Source organism: Sylvia atricapilla, chromosome 9, assembly GCF_009819655.1.
Source record: "Sylvia atricapilla isolate bSylAtr1 chromosome 9, bSylAtr1.pri, whole genome shotgun sequence".
Lineage (NCBI taxonomy): Eukaryota > Metazoa > Chordata > Aves > Passeriformes > Sylviidae > Sylvia > Sylvia atricapilla.
The window spans coordinates 16,771,936-16,790,648 of NC_089148.1; the positions used below are offsets into that span (position 1 = coordinate 16,771,936).

The 18,713-nt window shown below is 39.8% G+C and overlaps 1 protein-coding gene across 2 annotated transcripts in view; it reads right to left on the reverse strand.

Moving 5' to 3' along the window:
* Positions 1-18,126, reverse strand: part of ADGRL4 (adhesion G protein-coupled receptor L4) — a 73,510-nt gene extending 55,384 nt beyond the window's left edge. For both annotated transcript variants that reach the window (XM_066325112.1, XM_066325111.1), the window contains exons 1-2: positions 17,674-18,126; positions 16,119-16,268 (exon numbers count right to left, since the gene is read on the reverse strand). In XM_066325112.1, the coding sequence (XP_066181209.1) occupies positions 16,119-16,268; positions 17,674-17,695 (172 nt within the window). In that variant the 5' untranslated portion in view covers positions 17,696-18,126. The remainder of the gene's footprint in view (positions 1-16,118; positions 16,269-17,673) is intronic.
* Positions 18,127-18,713: the final 587 nt, after the last annotated feature.

Consider the following 18,713-nt stretch of genomic DNA (forward strand, 5'->3'; position numbering starts at 1 on the left):
GTGCAATACATATAAATTAATATAAAAGCTTTATTAGTTACTATCCCTATAAATTATTTAAGAGAAGTAGATGCCAAGATCTTGAAGACATTGGCCAGAAGATCCTGCTAGATTGGATGCTGAGAGCTGTCTCCCATGACAGTCCTGGATACTAAGCCACTGTTAAATGTCTGTCTTGACAGAGATTTATTTTGTATGTGCTTGAAACTGAACCATGTCACATATTTGGCAGGAAGTGTAATCCCTTCAGAAAGAGGATTTGATCCTCAGTGTGATCTTGCCATTCTCAGGCAGGAATTGCTCTTGGTAAAGCCAACACAAGGTCTGTCCATGCATTTCTGTTTTGAGTAAGGAAAAAGTCCCAAACATGGGGCTATGAGAGCAAAAGCTCCTGTCCCCACCAATCCACACGGAGATGTCCTACAGATACAAACTGCACAGTGCACACACAAGATGCGTCCACCAGAGTTCTTGCAGAGAATTGCTGGATATTTTTCAAATTGTTTCCCAAACCCCCAAGTAGCATGTGATGCAAACAGCAGCAGAAGAATTTCTATGAAGTAGAGTAAGGCATGGCTCCTGATTTGAACAGAATCAAACAAAATCACCAAATGAATGATGGCTTAGAGATCTTCCCTTAGAGCTGACAGCTCCGGAGTTCCCCCATCAAGTTGATTCCTAGTTTTGAGACTCTCTTTGTGTTGCCCTTCTCCTTTCTTCTGCTCAGACCATTGTGGCAGCCCTTCCCCTGCTAAAGCTATACCATACCTTTCTGCCCCTTCCTTCTGGCTGTGTCTCCTAAATGTAGCTATTCCCACCTCTCTGCCAACCTGGTGTTCTGGTGGCACCTCTCACATGAGATTTCCACTGCTGAAATATATGAGTTGGACTGCTGAAATATATGAGTAGGGATTTACTACACCCTTTGCCTGAAAACCTTAGGTGTGGATGTCACACAATGGCTCAGATCTCACAATGGCTGAGAGTACAGCATATCTGGATGTAGCATAGCTTTTGATACAGTGGCTCACAAAATCTTATTAGAAAAATATCTTTTAATGCCTTGGATAAGAATGCTGTCATGGGGACTGCAAACTGTTTGCAGGAATGTAAGCTAAGAACAATGGGTCATGACAAACAGCTCTGCCCTGAGCTGTGAAAGGGGTATCCAGTTGGGTTTCCCCAGGAGCTGGTATTAAGTTTAATTTTAGAGTTTCATTTTATATATTTCTTAATGCTCTGGAAAAAAAAAAAGATGAATATTCTGAGAATTAAATTCATGCATGATACTAAATTACTAGATGTTTTTAGTATCAATCAGAACAGAGTTATTCTATAGAGGGAAAGCAGAGAGGATGGGAATGGGGAGAATCTGTGACCAGACTCAGCTATACAAATATGTGAGGGAAGGTTTTTTATGTCCCAGCTGATAATAGTGGGATGCCCCTGGAAGTCTGGCCAAAAGCAGATTACATCTTGTCTGTCAAAGCCTGGAGCAGGGAAATAACAACAAAATCAACTAGTAGGTAATTGTTAATTATAACTTTTCTCCCAAAGATGCCAGATACTAATGCTCGTTTTCTAGTCTCAATAAATTTCAGTGTTTGTGGTTTCCTAAGATTTTCTGTGGTTTCATGCTACAGAGCAGCATGTAGCAATGTAATACAAAGCCATATGTCTTCATATAAATATATAATATCTCTTTCCTGAGGAGAAACCAGTGGTAAAAATATTACCATTTTCTTTGTATGACTTCTTTGCATATACTATCAACACGATGAGACAGAAGTAGCAAAAAATGACACAGAGGCATTAAGCCCTTTTAGGAATTTCCCTCTCCACAAGCAAAACAATCCACTCAAATGGAATCTGCCTAGAGATGTAAAAGCAAAAATTAATTCTGCACATGCCCAACAGGTCATGTGTTACATCAGAATCATCAGCGAGTGGTTTGGGTTTGAAGGGACCATAAAGATCTAGTTCTAACCCCTCAGCTATGAGCAGGTTTTCACTAGACCAGGCTCCTCATGAAAAATAAGATTTTTTTCCAAGCACTATGCTCTCTGTGCCATGGAAACACCCATGACAGTATACCACTGTCCTTATCTATTTTAGTGGCAATATGTGCAGAGTTCTTAATCCTACCATAGTATTCCATAACAGATTGTGTGTGTCATGCTCAGCACGTATAGCTGGAGGAGGAAGGTGGAAGGGGGAGACATTCAGAGTGATGGCTTTTGTTTTTCTAAGTTACGGATGATGGAGCCCTGCTGTCCTGGAATGGCTGAACACCTGCCTGTTCATGGGAGTGGTGAATGAAAGGAATGAAAGCATTGTTTTGCTTTTCTTGTGTGCATGACTCTTGCTGTACTTGTAAAACTGTGGGGTTTTTTCAGCCCACAAGTTTTCTTGCTTTTACTTTTCTGATTCTCTCCCCTACCCCACTGGGGAAGGCAAAGCAGCAGCAGTGTGGGGCTGAGTTCCTGGCTGGAGTTAAAACATGACACACTGAAAACCTTAACATATCAGCTAAAAGAAAGTTTTCCATAAACATTATGCCATTCCCTGCTTTCCTTCCTGACTGGTAAACACTTGCATGGGAAACAAGAGTAAAATCAGCAGTAGGAAAGTGTACGTAACACACACAAGTGTCTTGAGGTTGCTTTAAGTCATGACAGAGGACAATTTCAGCAGAGGAATGAAGACCGTGCCTGGCTCCAAGTACAAATCCCAAATGTTTGAGGAGCTGATAAGAGATGATTTTAATCCACCTTTTGAAATACCAATCACTGCGAGTGGCTTCTATTTTTTTCATGTATTGCCGAAGAGACTACTTAGGGAGCAAGGTTAAAAATTTCCAGGAGTTTAGTTGAGGTACTATCCAAGTAAATATAAATTTTGGTTATATGCAATGCAATTACTTGCCTGACATACAACATTAGTGTGTAGATGTTTTATTTTTTAAGCGAATGTTACACCTGAAAATTCTTTGGATGGGCAAGGGGAAAAATACCTGGGCCTGAACCTCATTTGTTGAAAGCTTGTATAATTACTTTAAATTTAGAGAATGCCTTTCAAATATGATAAAAAGTGTTTTTAATGGGTTCTCTTATATTATAATATTTTCTCTTTTATCAAGAATTTAGCACATCTTTTCAGTGGAATATTTGCAGAGACTCTTCCTTCCTCCAAAGCTTCTACAGAAGTTAAACACAAATTCGCCTAGAAAAGTTATGTTGAGCTAGTTTCTGCCAGCAATCTGGCAGCATCTTTATATCTCCACAGCATTGTGATTATTTCACAAATTCACAATACTTTAATTTTGAACCCTACTGTTTTCCATGGAGGCAATATCTTTAGTACTAGTCTGAATGCCCTGAATGTTAAGTGTCTGGCTCTGGCTGGATTCCCTACATTTTTTGTCCGTGAACACGTAGCACATGGCTCTTGATTACTACTTTTAAATTGATCTGTGTCTGCTATGAAAATATATTGCTTCATAAAAGTCTTTCAGGGTATCAGCTTCCAAATTAATGATTTTTCTCTCAAGCTCTGACTTTGAGAGCTTACAGTACAGATTCATGCAGTCCAGCTACTTGAATCAAATTGAAATCCATCCATCTGCAATTCAGATCCAAATTCTTTCAGTGCTCTTGGCTCATCTCTAGGTAAAGAGCAGCTGTTGTCCTGTTAAAGTGACTGTAAATAATTCTAACTTCAAGCTTCAACAGTGAAATTCACCCTACCTCACTGGGGACCACTTAATCCCCAGGATGTTCCTGGTTTTGGTCTTCAGCTGGTGGAAGCTGCACACTGGTGCTGCACACTGGTGCTGCTTTACAGGCTCTGGCCCCTGCAGGGGCAGTGCCCAGAAGTGCCAGGAGGTGTGGCAGCCCTGCAGGGCACTGTGCCCTCCTGGGGACACCACACCGAGCCAGAAACCCTCACTTGGGATAATTTCATGGGGTGCTTGCACCTGTGCAACACAGGTGAGTAGGGGAAAAAAGCTAGGATTTTTTTTCTCTTGCTATTTTCTCCTTTTTTTTTCATGCCAAATAAGCCTGTCACCCTGTTTTTTAGGGGTTACATGTGTTCTGCAACACAAACAGCACAGCACCAGAGAAAGCTTGTTTACAGCAGAGATTCAGCAGTGTTTAAAGAAAGAATTTTCCAGTAAAAAGAGATAGGCCCTAACCAAGAAGGAAGGCACTTGTTAAAGCAACTCTACCAGAATAGCAGATGAATCACAATGTGATAGAGCACTATCTGAAAGGATGTTTTGAATGGAGCTGTCAGCAAGTATTTTAATAGCAAGTCTTCAATTTCGTCTTTATGGGGTTTTTAACCACCAAGAAGAAAACATAAGTAACAAGGAGGGATTTAGGAATTGTTTAGTGTTTGGCTGTTCAAAGAAAGAAAAGAGCCCTCCACATGCATTGCAGCTAATGAAAATTGCCATTATGGGTTTTTTACTCCGTTTGTGAATGCTAAACACTGTAATAATGCAAAGTCCTTATGATTTTCTAAATCTCCTCCATAAGGAGGATATTATCTACTTATTTAATGACCCAATCTCTAATGGCAAGGAGCTGCTACCACCAGCAGCTCCAGCTCATTCACATAGTTCCTCTCCCTAATTAAAAGGTCTTTACAGTTAAAAGATAAAGAAATAAATCAATCAAAAATCCAAACTGCCATCACTTGATAGGAAAATAAAAGTCATTCAGGGACAGATTTTCAATTGCTTGACATCTGCAACTGGGAGTATTCTTCTGAAACAACTCAGTCCTCCTTTAGGCACCTCAGATAGAGCCAGACAGTTCAAAAGTGCTCAACACATATTTCTTTGGAAAATCCATCCCTAACTGTGGCTTTGTGTCCTACAGCCATTGTGGCTAGCAAGACTCAATCGTAAAGTCACCTACCTCCCTGTTGGGGAATGTCATCAGCATCACCCCTTCTGCAGGAAACTATAATAAAATACCTGACTGTACTCATCCCTGCTCTTGCCACTGCCTGCTGCTACAAGAACAGAGGCAGCAGGTCTATTTTTACCACACTGCCAGTGAAGGCAGCAATAGACCTGCTCCTGGATTTCCCTTGCAGCACTCAAAGCCACATGTCCATGTTGCAGCACAGACTCCTTACTAGCCTGAATATCAAGTTCAAAATGGATTGTTGCTGTCTGCATGGCATTCCTCGAGGGTAATGTGCCATTGCCTGGTTAAAAGTTTCCTCTATGGTTATCAGTCTAAGGGCAAAACTTGAGTAATGATGCAAGAACAGTTTACAGCTAATGAAAGCTGCACTAGCTTTCTCTAAGAACAGAGAATAAAGCCCAGAGGTCTTATAGCTCAACCCTCTGCTCAAACAAGGAGAATTTGGTGGTATTAACATACTACCTGTTTATTCAATAGAAAATACAAAAAGTTCAGCTAACAGTTCTTTTTCTCTTCAGTCTACAGCTGTGTAAATATTATCCCAGTCTCTCCTTTGACTTCCACCTGAACCCCAGACCTTGTGTGTAAAGTGATATAAATTGAGCTCAACACTTGTGTAACCCACTGCTGTGTCCTGACATACCTAGGACTGAAAATTTGACTTCTGTGAGACCAGTGATGCCCTGTGATGCATCCCTGAAGTGACCTCATTTTCTAAAGACAGCTTTACTATGAGTTTCCCAGGTTTTCACCGTAGAGCTGAGTATAATGAAAGAGTTGTGGAATCACCATACCAAGATTTGCATGACAACACTAAAAAATAAGCCAAGTTGTAGTTCTGCATCGTTTACAGCTGCTGCCCTGCACAATTTCTATTTTGATCCACTCATATGAAAAGCTGGGTTAAGTTTTAGAGACTTCTCTTCATCTCTGCTTTTGAGTCACTTTTGAAGGTTATTTGCCTTTCCCATTTTCTCCATGGTAGTTAAGGAGATGAAAGTCTTCCTGTATGCACTAGATATTCCTTACAGAATGGGAGAGAAATATTGATATTTTTATATTGCACAGTGGGTCATATTTATGAATTGATGCATGCTTCATCATAGCTCTAAATAATGGAATATTTTGGATAGGAACAAAGGGCCTGAAATTGTCTGTCTGTCTGAGTACCTCCAGCTTCCTCTCACTTCTGAACTTCTTCCAGGCTGATTTTGGAAAGGGAGAGCTTCCTCAGGATCAATGTTGCCCATGAAAATTATTTATTCAAGAGAAAAAGTAAGGCAAGGCCTTCACTGTAATACAGTTTTCCACCTACTCCTTTCCCATCACAACAAGGAAAAAATGCAGGACTCAGAGCTCCTATTTAGGCCTGCAGAGATTAGCTGAATTTCTCTTTCAGTCCATGCCAACATCCTGAAGTTTCTCTGGCATTTCTTTAGGGTCTCTGACGTTACAGGGGTCAGTGATGAGGACTGTCATGTGATGCAGAAATTATTGCTGCAATATCTCCCTGACTGCCATGACACTCCTGATGCAGCCTGTGAGCCAAGGCTGTGTTACCTCAGCCCTTTTGAGCTTTGGGGACACCCAAAACCCACTGTACCCCTAGGAGGGCAGTGAAGATTACTGTACTCTGTCCCAGCAGGGGACTGAACATGAGAGGACAGGACAATGGCTGTGGGAACAGACTCACAGCTCATCTGCACAGATGGGGCAGGAGAGAAGCAGTGGTCTCCTGGTGCAGGATGAATTCACCTTTTCTCTTTGTCTACCATTGGAAAAATTCTGGGGATGAAAACTGCAATACCTCAGGCTAATTTCACGTTTTTTAAAATTGAGATTCAGACACTTTGCAACAAATAAAAAGTAAATATATAAACATGCAAGTCACCATCCAAGCTTATGTTCTCCTTCACTGTAACTTATGTAGATTGCTGCCTATGTGCATAGCTTTCATTACAAATGAAACATAAAAGCCAGTGCATATCCTGAAGAACTATTTTTCTTTATTGCAACACCATTACACGAAGCCTAGTAACATAAACAAAGATTAGACTTGGCTGTTTTGAACAAACAACCATTTATTGTCAAGGCTTTTCAGGAGCTTTCATTTTCCTTTTTGAAAAACAAGATCCTGTGCCAACCTAGCAAATGTGTAACATTAAATAATAAGCAAAATAATGGGGCACCCTACCACACTAGTTTATAGACAACCTCAGTGTCACAGTTGTGCATAGCCAAGCTAAGGCAGAAACCCAGTTAAATTAAGCAGACATATTCAATCAAAGCCCCAGCAGCAGAGTCCCTTGGGACAGAGCTGCTGTTCTTTAATGCTGCAACCAGCCTTTAGAGAGGGAGGACACACAGGAGGAACCGTCCAGGGACAGAGCACTCCATGCCACTGGAACAGGACACAGCAGAACACAGCCAGAGCACCTTCTCCCGGTTTCCTGTCCTGCTACAGTGCCGGAGAGCACAGGACAGAGCTGCCTCAGCCCTAGAGGAGCAGGTTTGTGCTGGGCAGGTGGAAGGAGAACCCCCTGTGCCTGGGCTGTGCATCCTTGCCTGCCTTCTCCTGCCTTCTGTGGCAAGGCAGCTGCTGAGGCTCTGGCCTGTGGTGCTCCCTGGATGTTAATTCCAACAGAATTCTCTATTTTAAAGTAATTATGAATCTCCTGAACCCAGCCAGAAGCAATCACACAACAAGCTATCCCTTAGACAAAGAGCAGAGATTATTCAGCTTCCTTGTACCCCAGTGGAACTGCAGCTTCCTTCCTGCCCCTGATTGGGGCTGTGATTAACCACGCAGTTCAAGGTGAAAGAAGAATGCGGTTCCAGGCATAGATGGCTTCCTTTAACCTCAGCAAAACACAGTGCCAGATATTTCAATTAGTGTGTACCAAGGTCACAAAATCAATTTCTTATCGCCGAAAAACACACATACTGTAAATTTCATTTTCAAGCCATAATCTCTAAATTAAATCTGTGTACCTAAAAAATATACACTGCAAAATTGCAGTCCTTCAGCCCCCTCCTTCTCTTGCATCCCAGCAGCATTTTCACAAACATCACCTGGCTTTGTGCTCTATATTTAGAGCACAATGTTTGGTTAGATTCTAATCTTCTTGGAGAACGTCATTATCTCTTTCTTTGGCAAATAGAGGTCCAAAGTGTCAATTACCTTCTTAAACTCTCTCACACACAAAGGGCTGAGCTGGGTTTGATATTCTGTCTGCCAACAGCTCAGTCGGCAATTTTTCACAGTCATACACAGAAAAATTGTGCACCAGCATATCATCCTAGATAAATTACACATTTCAAATGTGGTTACGTACAACTTCACCACTCCTTGCCAGTATATTATGACAGAAGAAAATAAAAAGCAACAATTAAAAAAAAGGCAAAAAGCATTCCGAAGAGAACACTTTTCTGCAATTGAGCTCTATGAGCTCAATATAGAGTTACAGAGAAAAAAGTAAAATGAGTATAGGACATTAGCAGGCTATTATACATAAATCAGTGGAGCTGTGAAGAAATGACATCATCTCTTGTGTGCATAATTCCTCATGATACATCCCTTGTTCTGTGGGTGACACTGACTTCATAGCCCCAAAGGCAGCTGCACAGTCTGATGGCTGTAGCAGCCATGGGAGAGTCCAGGTTGAGAAATCTCAAGGAAGTGGAATGTATGGAAGCAATTTCTTTACAACATATCATGGTCTTTCCTCAAAAAAAAAAAAAAAAAACCCAAAAAAAAACAAACTAATTTGAATATACAATCACAGAATGAGTAAAACTGACAATTTTGAGATTGCTTTTTTTTTCATAGAAAAGTCTGCTTTTTTTCACATGACGGCTTATACAGAGGTTCCTGTGTATGTGGTTGTGTGCATTTAACACACATGTATGAGTATACATGTTCAGGAAACACTTTTCCTCCTTTTACTTCAAACCAGCAAGTGAGAAGAACATATTGTTACTGTTGGACCTCCTGGGACTACTTCAGATGTTGGAGACACAGGAAGGGAATCATATCTCTGGTAAACACAAAGTAAGTAAACTCTGAAATAACAAGTTTATAGCTCCTTAAATGAATTTTCCCACATCCTCTAAACACGTAACATATTGATTCTTAGTACCATAAAGCAGGATGAAAGGAACATTTTCTCAAGAAAGGAAATTAGCGTTATTTGGCAAGGGTTAAAACACATTTTGAATTAAACAAGTAAGAAACCATCCAAGTGCAGATGATCAGCCTAAAAGTTTGGGTAAATTTTTGAGAGAGACAAATAACTCTTTTCTACCACATCATCTACACACATTTTAAAAACTCTTTTTAGATGCAAACAGGACTAATTTAAAAGAGAGTCTGGATATGATTAAAGATTTAACAAGAGGAAGTTTTGTTTCTTTCTGGTTCTTTCAAAAATGCATTACTGTATTTTAGTCATGCTCAAAGTATCATTCCAAGAAAATGTAAACAAAGCACATGAAAAAAATAGAGGGCTCTTTCCCCCCCCCCCCTTTTTTTTTTTTTCTCAAATCTGTGAATGTAATTAGTCTATCTAAAAAGTCCCTAAAATGATCTCAAAAGTCCCTAAAATGGACTTTGTCCAAGACTTCCTAAAGTTAGGTCAATCTAACAAATGGTTACTGTGGACTATGTCTTTAGCCCAGGTAAACTGTGTTTTCTGGCAGTAAGAAGAAGAGCTAACCCTCTGAAGATCCTTTGTCTCTCTCATTTCAGTGGGAAACTGGAAGAGATTTCTCCATTTCTGGATTTGATACTTTGGATGCATATAATGCTTTGAGTCAAAATTTTATGGACTCAGTCATTTCCAGAGGTAAGACAAGTGGAGTGAGACAGCCTCCACCTTTCGTTATTCAGCAGGGTTGTATTGTTACTCCAGACATCCTGCACTGCTTTCCTCCTGACTCATGTTCTCATGCATCATCAGGCACTGTTGTACCACATGGTCCCCTTTCAAATTCCTGAACTACTCTTAAAAAATCAACTAAAACATAATTTGAATAGTAGCTATAAAGTATAAATTCAAGGCTACAGAAGCTGTTTTGACTAATACTGTTAGCCGAGGGTATGGCTATTTTGAGGAACAAAAATATAACTCCATCTTTTGTGGCTGGAAGGCAACCATACAACAGCTGGTTAGTCCCCAGCAGCCTACAGACATCACAGCCATCAAGCCCTTCCCAAATTCACAGAAAAGTGTGACATCTTGCACATGAAAAGGCAAAAGACATACATAAAGCTGTAGGTCCCCAAATGCTTGGGAACCTGCTATGTTAACATTAACACCAGCACTTTCCCAGCAAGTGGAGTGTTATGCACCAGAAAATCAAATCCTCCCAGTTAATTTGTCCAGGCTTTTCACTTCCATGATCTGCCTGCAGGTTTAATCTGGAATATGAAATCAAGGCACCTCAGCTGGGTGACATCTCACAGCCCAGCAGTCAATCTCTGCACTTCATGAAAAGTAAAAAACCATTCAGCTAGATTATTACCAAAGAAGACACGAGGAAAGAAAATTTTCTGTCCCCTGGAGAGAACCCTGAAGCCATGGGCTCAGTTAAATATAACACCTAAATATGCAACAAACAGAATGGTGCCTCCGAACAAAGCTTGGGATCACCCAAATGCCCAACACCTAAACCTGCAGTAGGAATTCTGAATTCAAAGGTGACTCCTGCTCTTTCCCTGAAACCATGTAAAAGCTCCACCAGAATATAGAGGCAAAGCAGTAGAGATCAGGAGATACAGGAAGAGAAAAAGGAAAGGAAAATAGGTGAGGAGCATGTCAAAATGGCTGGGAATTAGTGATTTTCTTTGGCTCCCTGTTTAGCACATCCCAAGTTTTCTGAGTTGTCACACGCTGAGTTGAGCCCTGTTAGTGCTTGGCTAAGGCATATCCTTCTCCTGCTGTGCTGTTAGAGCAGCTGCAATTTGCCTTTTTATAGCTTGTGGTAACTGATAGCAGTGAAATGAATTTAGGAAGTGTGTGGATTGGATCTTCCATATCAGTGATTTCAGACTATTTGGTAAACACAGAAGTGACATCCAGTGATGCATGCCTGCTGTTGAAAAAAATAAAAATAAAATTCTCCTTTGGTGAATCAACATTTGGATTATATAGTTTTCTATTGAAGAACAGTTTTGGATAGAAGAAAACTATTATACACACTGGTTTTACAGGGTTCTTTTAATTTGAAAGCAAAAATTCCCTCTGTAAAAACTATACACAAACTATACAGAAATTGGGTGTTGCAGAATGGCAACAACGACACCAGTGAATCCAAACAAATTCAGTGACTGCAATAAAAGTCAATGGTGGAACTCAGCAACATGACATTAGAACAAGGAACTGAGGTCTCACAGGAAAACTCCTTTCTATAGCTGGCAAAAGCCAGAGAGTTGGTCTTTTGACCCTCCATAAAACAAGAAAATATGTTTGTGTTCAGATATTGAGCGTGCTTTCAATTTGATTCAGCTGGATTTATACAAATTGCCTCGTGCTCTAACATGGATTCTGTATTTTGATGCAAAATGCCACTTTGCAGTGATGTATTTTTTACCTCTGTAAAATGAAAAATCCTCCTACACTGCACTTCAGAAAGAGAGTTACTGCCTTGCTCCAATAGAAAGTTTCCCTGACAGCCTAAGTCCTTGCTCAGAATTTCTGGAAGAACTGTGGCTATTTTACAAGCAAGACTGATTAATCTTGCAGTATAATTTGCAAGTGACATTTACAAGGGACTAATGTGTAGGGATATCTGGGAGGGATATTGTGTTCAGGCTTTTCCTGCTTGCCTGCCTACCCTCCTGAAACAAACAGCACTGTTTCATTTTCCTTCCGTATTTTACAAAGTTAAAGTAAACACTGTGATCACACTGTTTACTTTAATTTCCTGCAGTGTGCCAGCAAAGCAGCAAATTGGCAGTCAGCAATCAAGAAGCAGCCAGCATTTGAAACAGCAGAGCTGCTTAGGAAAGCATCACTGATGCCAACTCATTTTCTCCTTTGTTTTAAAAATAAAATATTGGCTTCTATGAAGTTTTACTTCTACCCTTATCTTTTCTAAAGAATCTAAAATTTTGTTTGTTTCCTTTAATTTTCTCTTGGAAGAGGGCTGGAAATATGAACAACACCTAATTTATATGTTCAGCTCTTCTTATATAAAGAAATACATTTACAACTGTGGCAAATATATTCCATTTATCTGTAAAAAATCCGTGGCATTTTTGCATGAGAGGAAGTTAACTTGTCTATAAATCAGTTGTTTCTGGGTATATCTTTATTTTTTATGCCAAGAGCTTTAGTCCATGTTACTTCAATTAGGTGTATGATATTGTGAAGCTAAAGCCTCGTGCTTTACAAGCAGAATACACATCTGCCCAGGAAAAGTCCTAAAAAGCAAATAGATGTACTATCAGAGGTCATTGTCTATTATTTAATACTACATAAAGCAAGGAATATAAATACAAAAGAAAAAGTAAGGAGACTAGGATAGTATTTTGTACCTAAAGGTGTAAAGCTTGACAAGGTGACTCATTTATGACTTTCTGGAAGATACTGTACGGGGGGAATTTATTGCTATGTAGGTTATAATTCCAATATATAAAAGAGGCCAGATACCACAATCAGTTATTCTCCTGACTATGTGCATTCCTGCATGTATTCTTACTGAAGACAATGAGATTATAAGGAGGATTAGCTTTTTGTTAGAGTGGCCAAAGTATGCCTTCAGAAAGTCCAAAACATGACCTAATTTAAAGTAGTTGAAATCTTGTGGGAAAGATTGTAAGAGAATAATTATTTTAAAAGCCATGACTTTGACACCAGGAAATTAAATTCATATCTATGTGTCTTTATCTATACACAGCAAATCCAATAATCTTGAGCTCTCTGCAGTCACTTAGCCAGCTGGCAAAGGGAGCAAAGTCAAAACTAACAAACCCCATTCCTAAGGTATGTTGACATCAGTGATTCATGATTCATCAATAATGGTGCTAGGAAATAAATGTAAGAGGGCATTATTGCCTTTTGCAGTACAGAAGACTCAAGGGAGAATATCTAAGTGTGTCATAGTGAGAACACAGGACTAGCAAAGAAATAACTTTAACAAGTATTTAAGAGGTGTTAAAAGCAAGTGAAAGTAGAGAAACAAACGTAAACCTTTCACTATAAGAATGTACCTATAAATAAAAATGAAGAGTTTCTCAGCTATGAAAGCTTAGGAGGACTAACCTGAAAACTCACCTTAACATTTTCTGTTCAACATGTTTATAAGGAGAAAGAATTTGAATTGCTTGTTTCAGAACAAAGTCTAAAAAGAATGACTGCTGTGTTTTAATTGTCCACCACTATAAGCACAATGAAGAAGTTGGTTCTATGTTATGCAAAATTACTAACGTTGACAGTAATTATGACTCTCACAACCTATCTAAATAACTAAAAGGGCAAATATGGAAGTACATATAGGGTCTTTTGAAAATGCCTGTATTAGCACATAATTGATGATCTCCTTTGAAGGTGACTGCACTATCATTGTAAAAGCCCAAGATTATTAACTGAATAAAAATGGGTAGCTATCTCTAGAACAGCAGATACACCTGCTGCTTTTGCCACACAGAACAGCGAGATCTCATACATCATTAAACAACTGAGGCTTTGCTTTACGTTTTCACAGCTTTAAACTATTTATGATAGGGTGTGGCCTACATTTCTAATCCCATATAGAACCTACCCAATTAAAATTCTGGTTACTTTTTTATGCTGTTAGAGGACTACTGTGCAATATTAGTAATGCACCATCTTTCATGCTGCCCTAGAGAAACATTGTCTCGCTTTCAAGGCCAGCAGCCACACAGCTCTGATATAAGCTTTGCTGCTTTGCTGGAGGGTAAGTGACTTTGGTGGCTGTTGAGGTATTTTACCAGAGAAAATGTTGGTCTCCAGACATGAGACTTGCTTCAAACCATTGCCACTTGCAAAGCACCACAAATGCATCTAGGATCTTGTTTGCCTGGACTGACATTGGAAATTTTATTTTAAAGACTGAGTTTTCAAACTTAATGTAACTCTTAATATACAATGAATGTACAAACAAGATTTGTGAATGCATATTTCACTGCACTGAATTTTCTTTAAATGCTCAATAAATGTTTTTATGAAATTTGAATGTAGATTTCTCTAAGAAAATACAGGTAAAAGAGAAAATAAGAAAAAGGTATTGTATAAAAAAAACAAAACAAGGAGCATGGAAGGCAAGATAAATCTGTCCTCAAAAATTTGGATTGAATAACAATATAATAGGTACATATATAATGGATGGCTTAGGAACATCAGTCATGGCAGTGAGAATAACAACAACAGGTATCTTTACTGCAAATTTAATAGATGATTCATAATCACAGACTTTCTAGACAAGTACAAACAATGTAGTGGGTACCAGATGATGCTAGGTAAGTAAATGCTTAATTTATTCCAAGCATTATTGCTAAAATTGACTTGTTTTTCTTGTTTCTCTGCATTATTCACAAATGTAGGCCCTTGACCCTGCAAACATGATGTGCACTTATTGTTCAAACCAGCTGACTTTCATGGCACTAACACTGAACAAGAGCAAACCCAGTGTTGTGAAGGCCATTTCTTACTTTCTTTTGACCAGCTTGACAGAGAAATAATGATTAACCTATCATGGCAAGGTTAGCATTGAATTCAAGCAATAAATTTAGAAACTACATGACACTTTGGTGCAAAGAAGAGACTGACAGAACAGAGTTTTCCCAGACTTTAGAAGGGAAGACAAAGGGCAAATAATAATATGTTCTACACGACCTAATGGGAGGTTATGAGGGCTTATGGAGGAGATGTAGCTAAACTTTTATTAGAAATGCACAGTGGTAAGTGTATACAGGAAGGAAATATGCAAGCTGCAACTGGAGAAATCTCAACCAGATATCAGAAAAAAATGTTTTCACATTTATGGTGGTCAGACACTGAAAAAAGGGCCCAGAGAGGTGCAGGTTTCATCCTTGGAAATACTCAAGACTCAGCTGGCCAAAGCCCTAAGCTACCTTCTCAAGTGAAATCTGCTCTGGGTGGGGTACTGGACCAGATGACCAACACAAGTCTCTTCCAAATTAAATTATTCTATGATTTTGTGATCCCTTGGTTTTTTTTTTTTTTTTTTGTTATTTTAACCATCTATATTTCTCTTTAAACATTCCCACCTCATAAAAGGGTAGACATCTTCCTTAAAAAAAACAGGCCTTTACATTCTAAATTTTCCTAAACAAACATACTTCCAAGCACAGCCTGGCAAATGAGCTATAAAAATCCATAATACCTGTGGGCTGTTTTCCTAAACTCGTACCAAACCAAAGGGTTACTGTTAAGTAGTAACAGCTAAATTTTCCAAGATGCTTGATACACAAAAACTGACCTGGTGGATGTTTACTGCTCATAACTACTTCTCAAGATACTGAAAACTGACAAGATACGTGTGAATTTCAGCCTGTCTGCAGCTGGACATAGCCATACCTAAGAGTGAAAATAAATATTACAGCTATTCATACTGGAAGACAACTCAAATATGAAGGTGGGAAAAATATTTTAGCTTACTTTTCTTTAGATGAAAGAAGATCATCCTAAAGAAGATCCCTTAACAGGATTTCTGGCATATTTCTCTTGCAAGAAGCTGTTGTAGAAAAATCAACACTGGCATGTCTCTGTGGCATACACACCTCCTTGGTTTTCTAGAACAGCCCAGGAGCTGTTATTTGATGGTGATCACTCAGCTGCTGGGAAGAGTGGCCAAGTGCTGTGTGTGTGAGGCAGGGAGCTGAGGGCTCTACAGCAGTCACCACCCCAGCCCTAACTTCAGAAATCCTGAGTCACAAGGGAAATTGCTGAAGGTAAATCAGCAAAGATTAGTCAGCAGCTCTCATGAAAAAGAAAAGCTGGAAAACAGGTCATACTCAAATGAGATACGTAGCAAGTTATGTCAAAACACCAGGCTGAGGGTAATTTGTACAACTTATCAGAAAATATTAAAGTTCTTGGCTTTAAAAAAATATTAGGGGGCTCTTGGGTAAGTTTTTCAAGTGAGCACATAACAAATAATGCATTGCTAAAAGCAAAGGTAAAATATCTTTACCTTTACAGACTGTTATGCCGTTTCCTGTGTATCCTTGTGAACAATAGCAGCCTGTTGTCCCACCCTGAACTTCACACCTGGCATCTTTGTGGCATGTCATGTTGCAGCTTGGAGAAGTGCAGCCATAGTCCAGCAGACTGGAAATCAGAACTGGAATAAAGGAAAATCAGACTTGTTTCATTATCTAAAAACTTTATTCTGAGCTCTAAAACAAGATCTGGGCCAAAGGTTTCCACAAAATGGGAGTACTCCAGTAAACAACATCACAGACTCAGTTGCACTGCAGGATAGGGCAAGGGCCACCAGCTACAGGGGCATCTTTGATAAAAGCAGTAAACACCACAAATAAACAACTTGAATGTGTTGTCAACCAGTATAAAATTGGTAAACATCATAGAAGTTACTCAGTGATGTGGGGGAAACATTTGGATGGCTTTCAAAGCTCTCTAGGAGTTTCCAGTAAAGCCCAGATATTTATTTGCACTCCGAATTATGTATGGAGCATAATCCAAACTGCCCTACAAGCCCGATGGAAAAATACCAAAGAGGGTTCCCCAGATCAGACTTTTTACTCTTATAAGCACTCCCATACTTCTGTAGTAAACACATAGGCATGGTCTGGTAGATTAAGATGAAATGTCACATATTTAAATCATTATGACAGCATGGTTTAAAAGTTATTTACAGTGTGGCAGATTATTTAAATTTAATCTTTTAAAATACCATAACTACTTTCCCATTGTGTAAATGCATATGGTTTTCAACACAAAGAAAAAAGAAGAATCTCTATCAAACACACCCTGTAATTGGTTAGATATAAGGCAGTTAGCTCAGAAAGGAAAGTAAGTTTTTTAATTTGTAGTTTACAAATTGTTAGCAGGATGTAGTGAGAGTTGCAGAACACAAAGATCCTTCTGGGTGCTGTCTTCCCCTGCAGTTCTGCTTTTCTCTATCTAAATGTCATTCTGGGTGTTTGCTAGACTAACGTTACAGTTTCATTGCCTCATGAAATCTCACTGAGGTGTTGTTTTCTTGGACAAATTAAGACTTCAGGAAAAATTCAAAAGGCTAAAAATAACACACAATTTTTAAATAATTATGTATAATCCAAGTCAACTTAGATATCAACAAATTTCACATTTTCTCTGTGTTTCTGAGCGGAGAGACTGTGTCCCACAGAGATTAAGGCAGAAACCTGTGGGATTCTGTTGTCATTTTACTGTTTTCAGCATGTGAAATGTAAGTTTCCCAAGCTGATGGAGAGAGAGAAGGAAAAAAACCCAAAACAAATGCACAGAAACTCACAATGCTTCTGGTTGTTTTTTCAGTACAAAAGCCACCGTGAGATAAAGTCAGGCATTTTGGCGTTTGGTTGTGGGATGATACTGACCAAGCAATTAGCAAATCCAGCAGCAGCACTGATCAAAGCTACAGGGACTTCCAGCCCCGTGTACCCAGCAGCTTTCAACCATCCCCAATATAATAATTTCTTCTTGTCAGATCCCACTCCCTTCTCACCTGCCACACACTCCCCAGAGACAGAGATTTCACCTACCTAGGAATGGAAGCAGTTTCATTGGTGATGCTGTTGCTGTGCAGTGCCTGGTGCAGAGCCCCTGTGTCAGAGGAAAAAACTCCCTGCTTTAAAATATATGACCATGTGCAAAATATGCACATACGACTGTCAGGAAAGCGATGTCCTGGTACAGCCCTGACACTGCCCTTTGTCCCAAGCCTCACGCTTCCAAGAGTTCCTGAGGCTCTCAGGCAGGACAGGAAGGGTCAGGAGGGGCTGAGGACCTGGTCTTCTGGCAAATAGGAAAGCAATGAGAAAGCAAAAGGGAAACAAGAGGCTGCGTCTTGCAGAGGATAGCACAGAGGATTCCGGGGTGAGGAGGTTAGAGGAGCATGGAGCTGTTTGGGGCAGTGGCTGGGGCAGGGTGAAGCTGGAAGGGGTGGCTGCAGCCTGCTGGCAGTACAGGAGCAACAGGTGGAGCAGATGAAGGAGGGTGAGGAAGAGCTGGAGGAGAATAGTGACTTGCTCGGTGTTTACGAGCTCAGAGGCAACGGTCTGAATGCTTCCTTCCACCTTTTCCTGCTGACATGAGTATGTGTGAGCCCTGAGACTCTCTGTTTGGAATCAGTCTTGGCTAACTGCTGTTCTTACTGCCTTCTTCAGTTTTGAGGTGGATCTTTACTGCAGTCAAGCAATGTTGATTTAAGGGTAATGCGATGTAAGGGAAGCACAGGAAATCACTGAACTCGCTTTGTGAGGAAAACAAAGACAGGCAGGGAGGAAAGAGGCAGGAAACTCAGGAGCTGAAGGAGACCCAATTTCTATGAGTTCATGGGTTGTGTAATAGGGCATGTTCTATACAGCATTTGGCATGTCTTTGTGTTTAATGCCAGAGCAGTTCTATTCTCACTGCAGCATTCTGATGAGACTTCAGCATGCACTTATACCATGCATTGATAGGGCAATATTTTCTCTAATCTTGCCAGGGACAGTGTGCTTACAGCAATTTCCCAGCTTTCTGGAGATGACAACTCTCATGTTGAAGCACTGTAAAAGTGAAGGAATGATGTGTGCCTGTC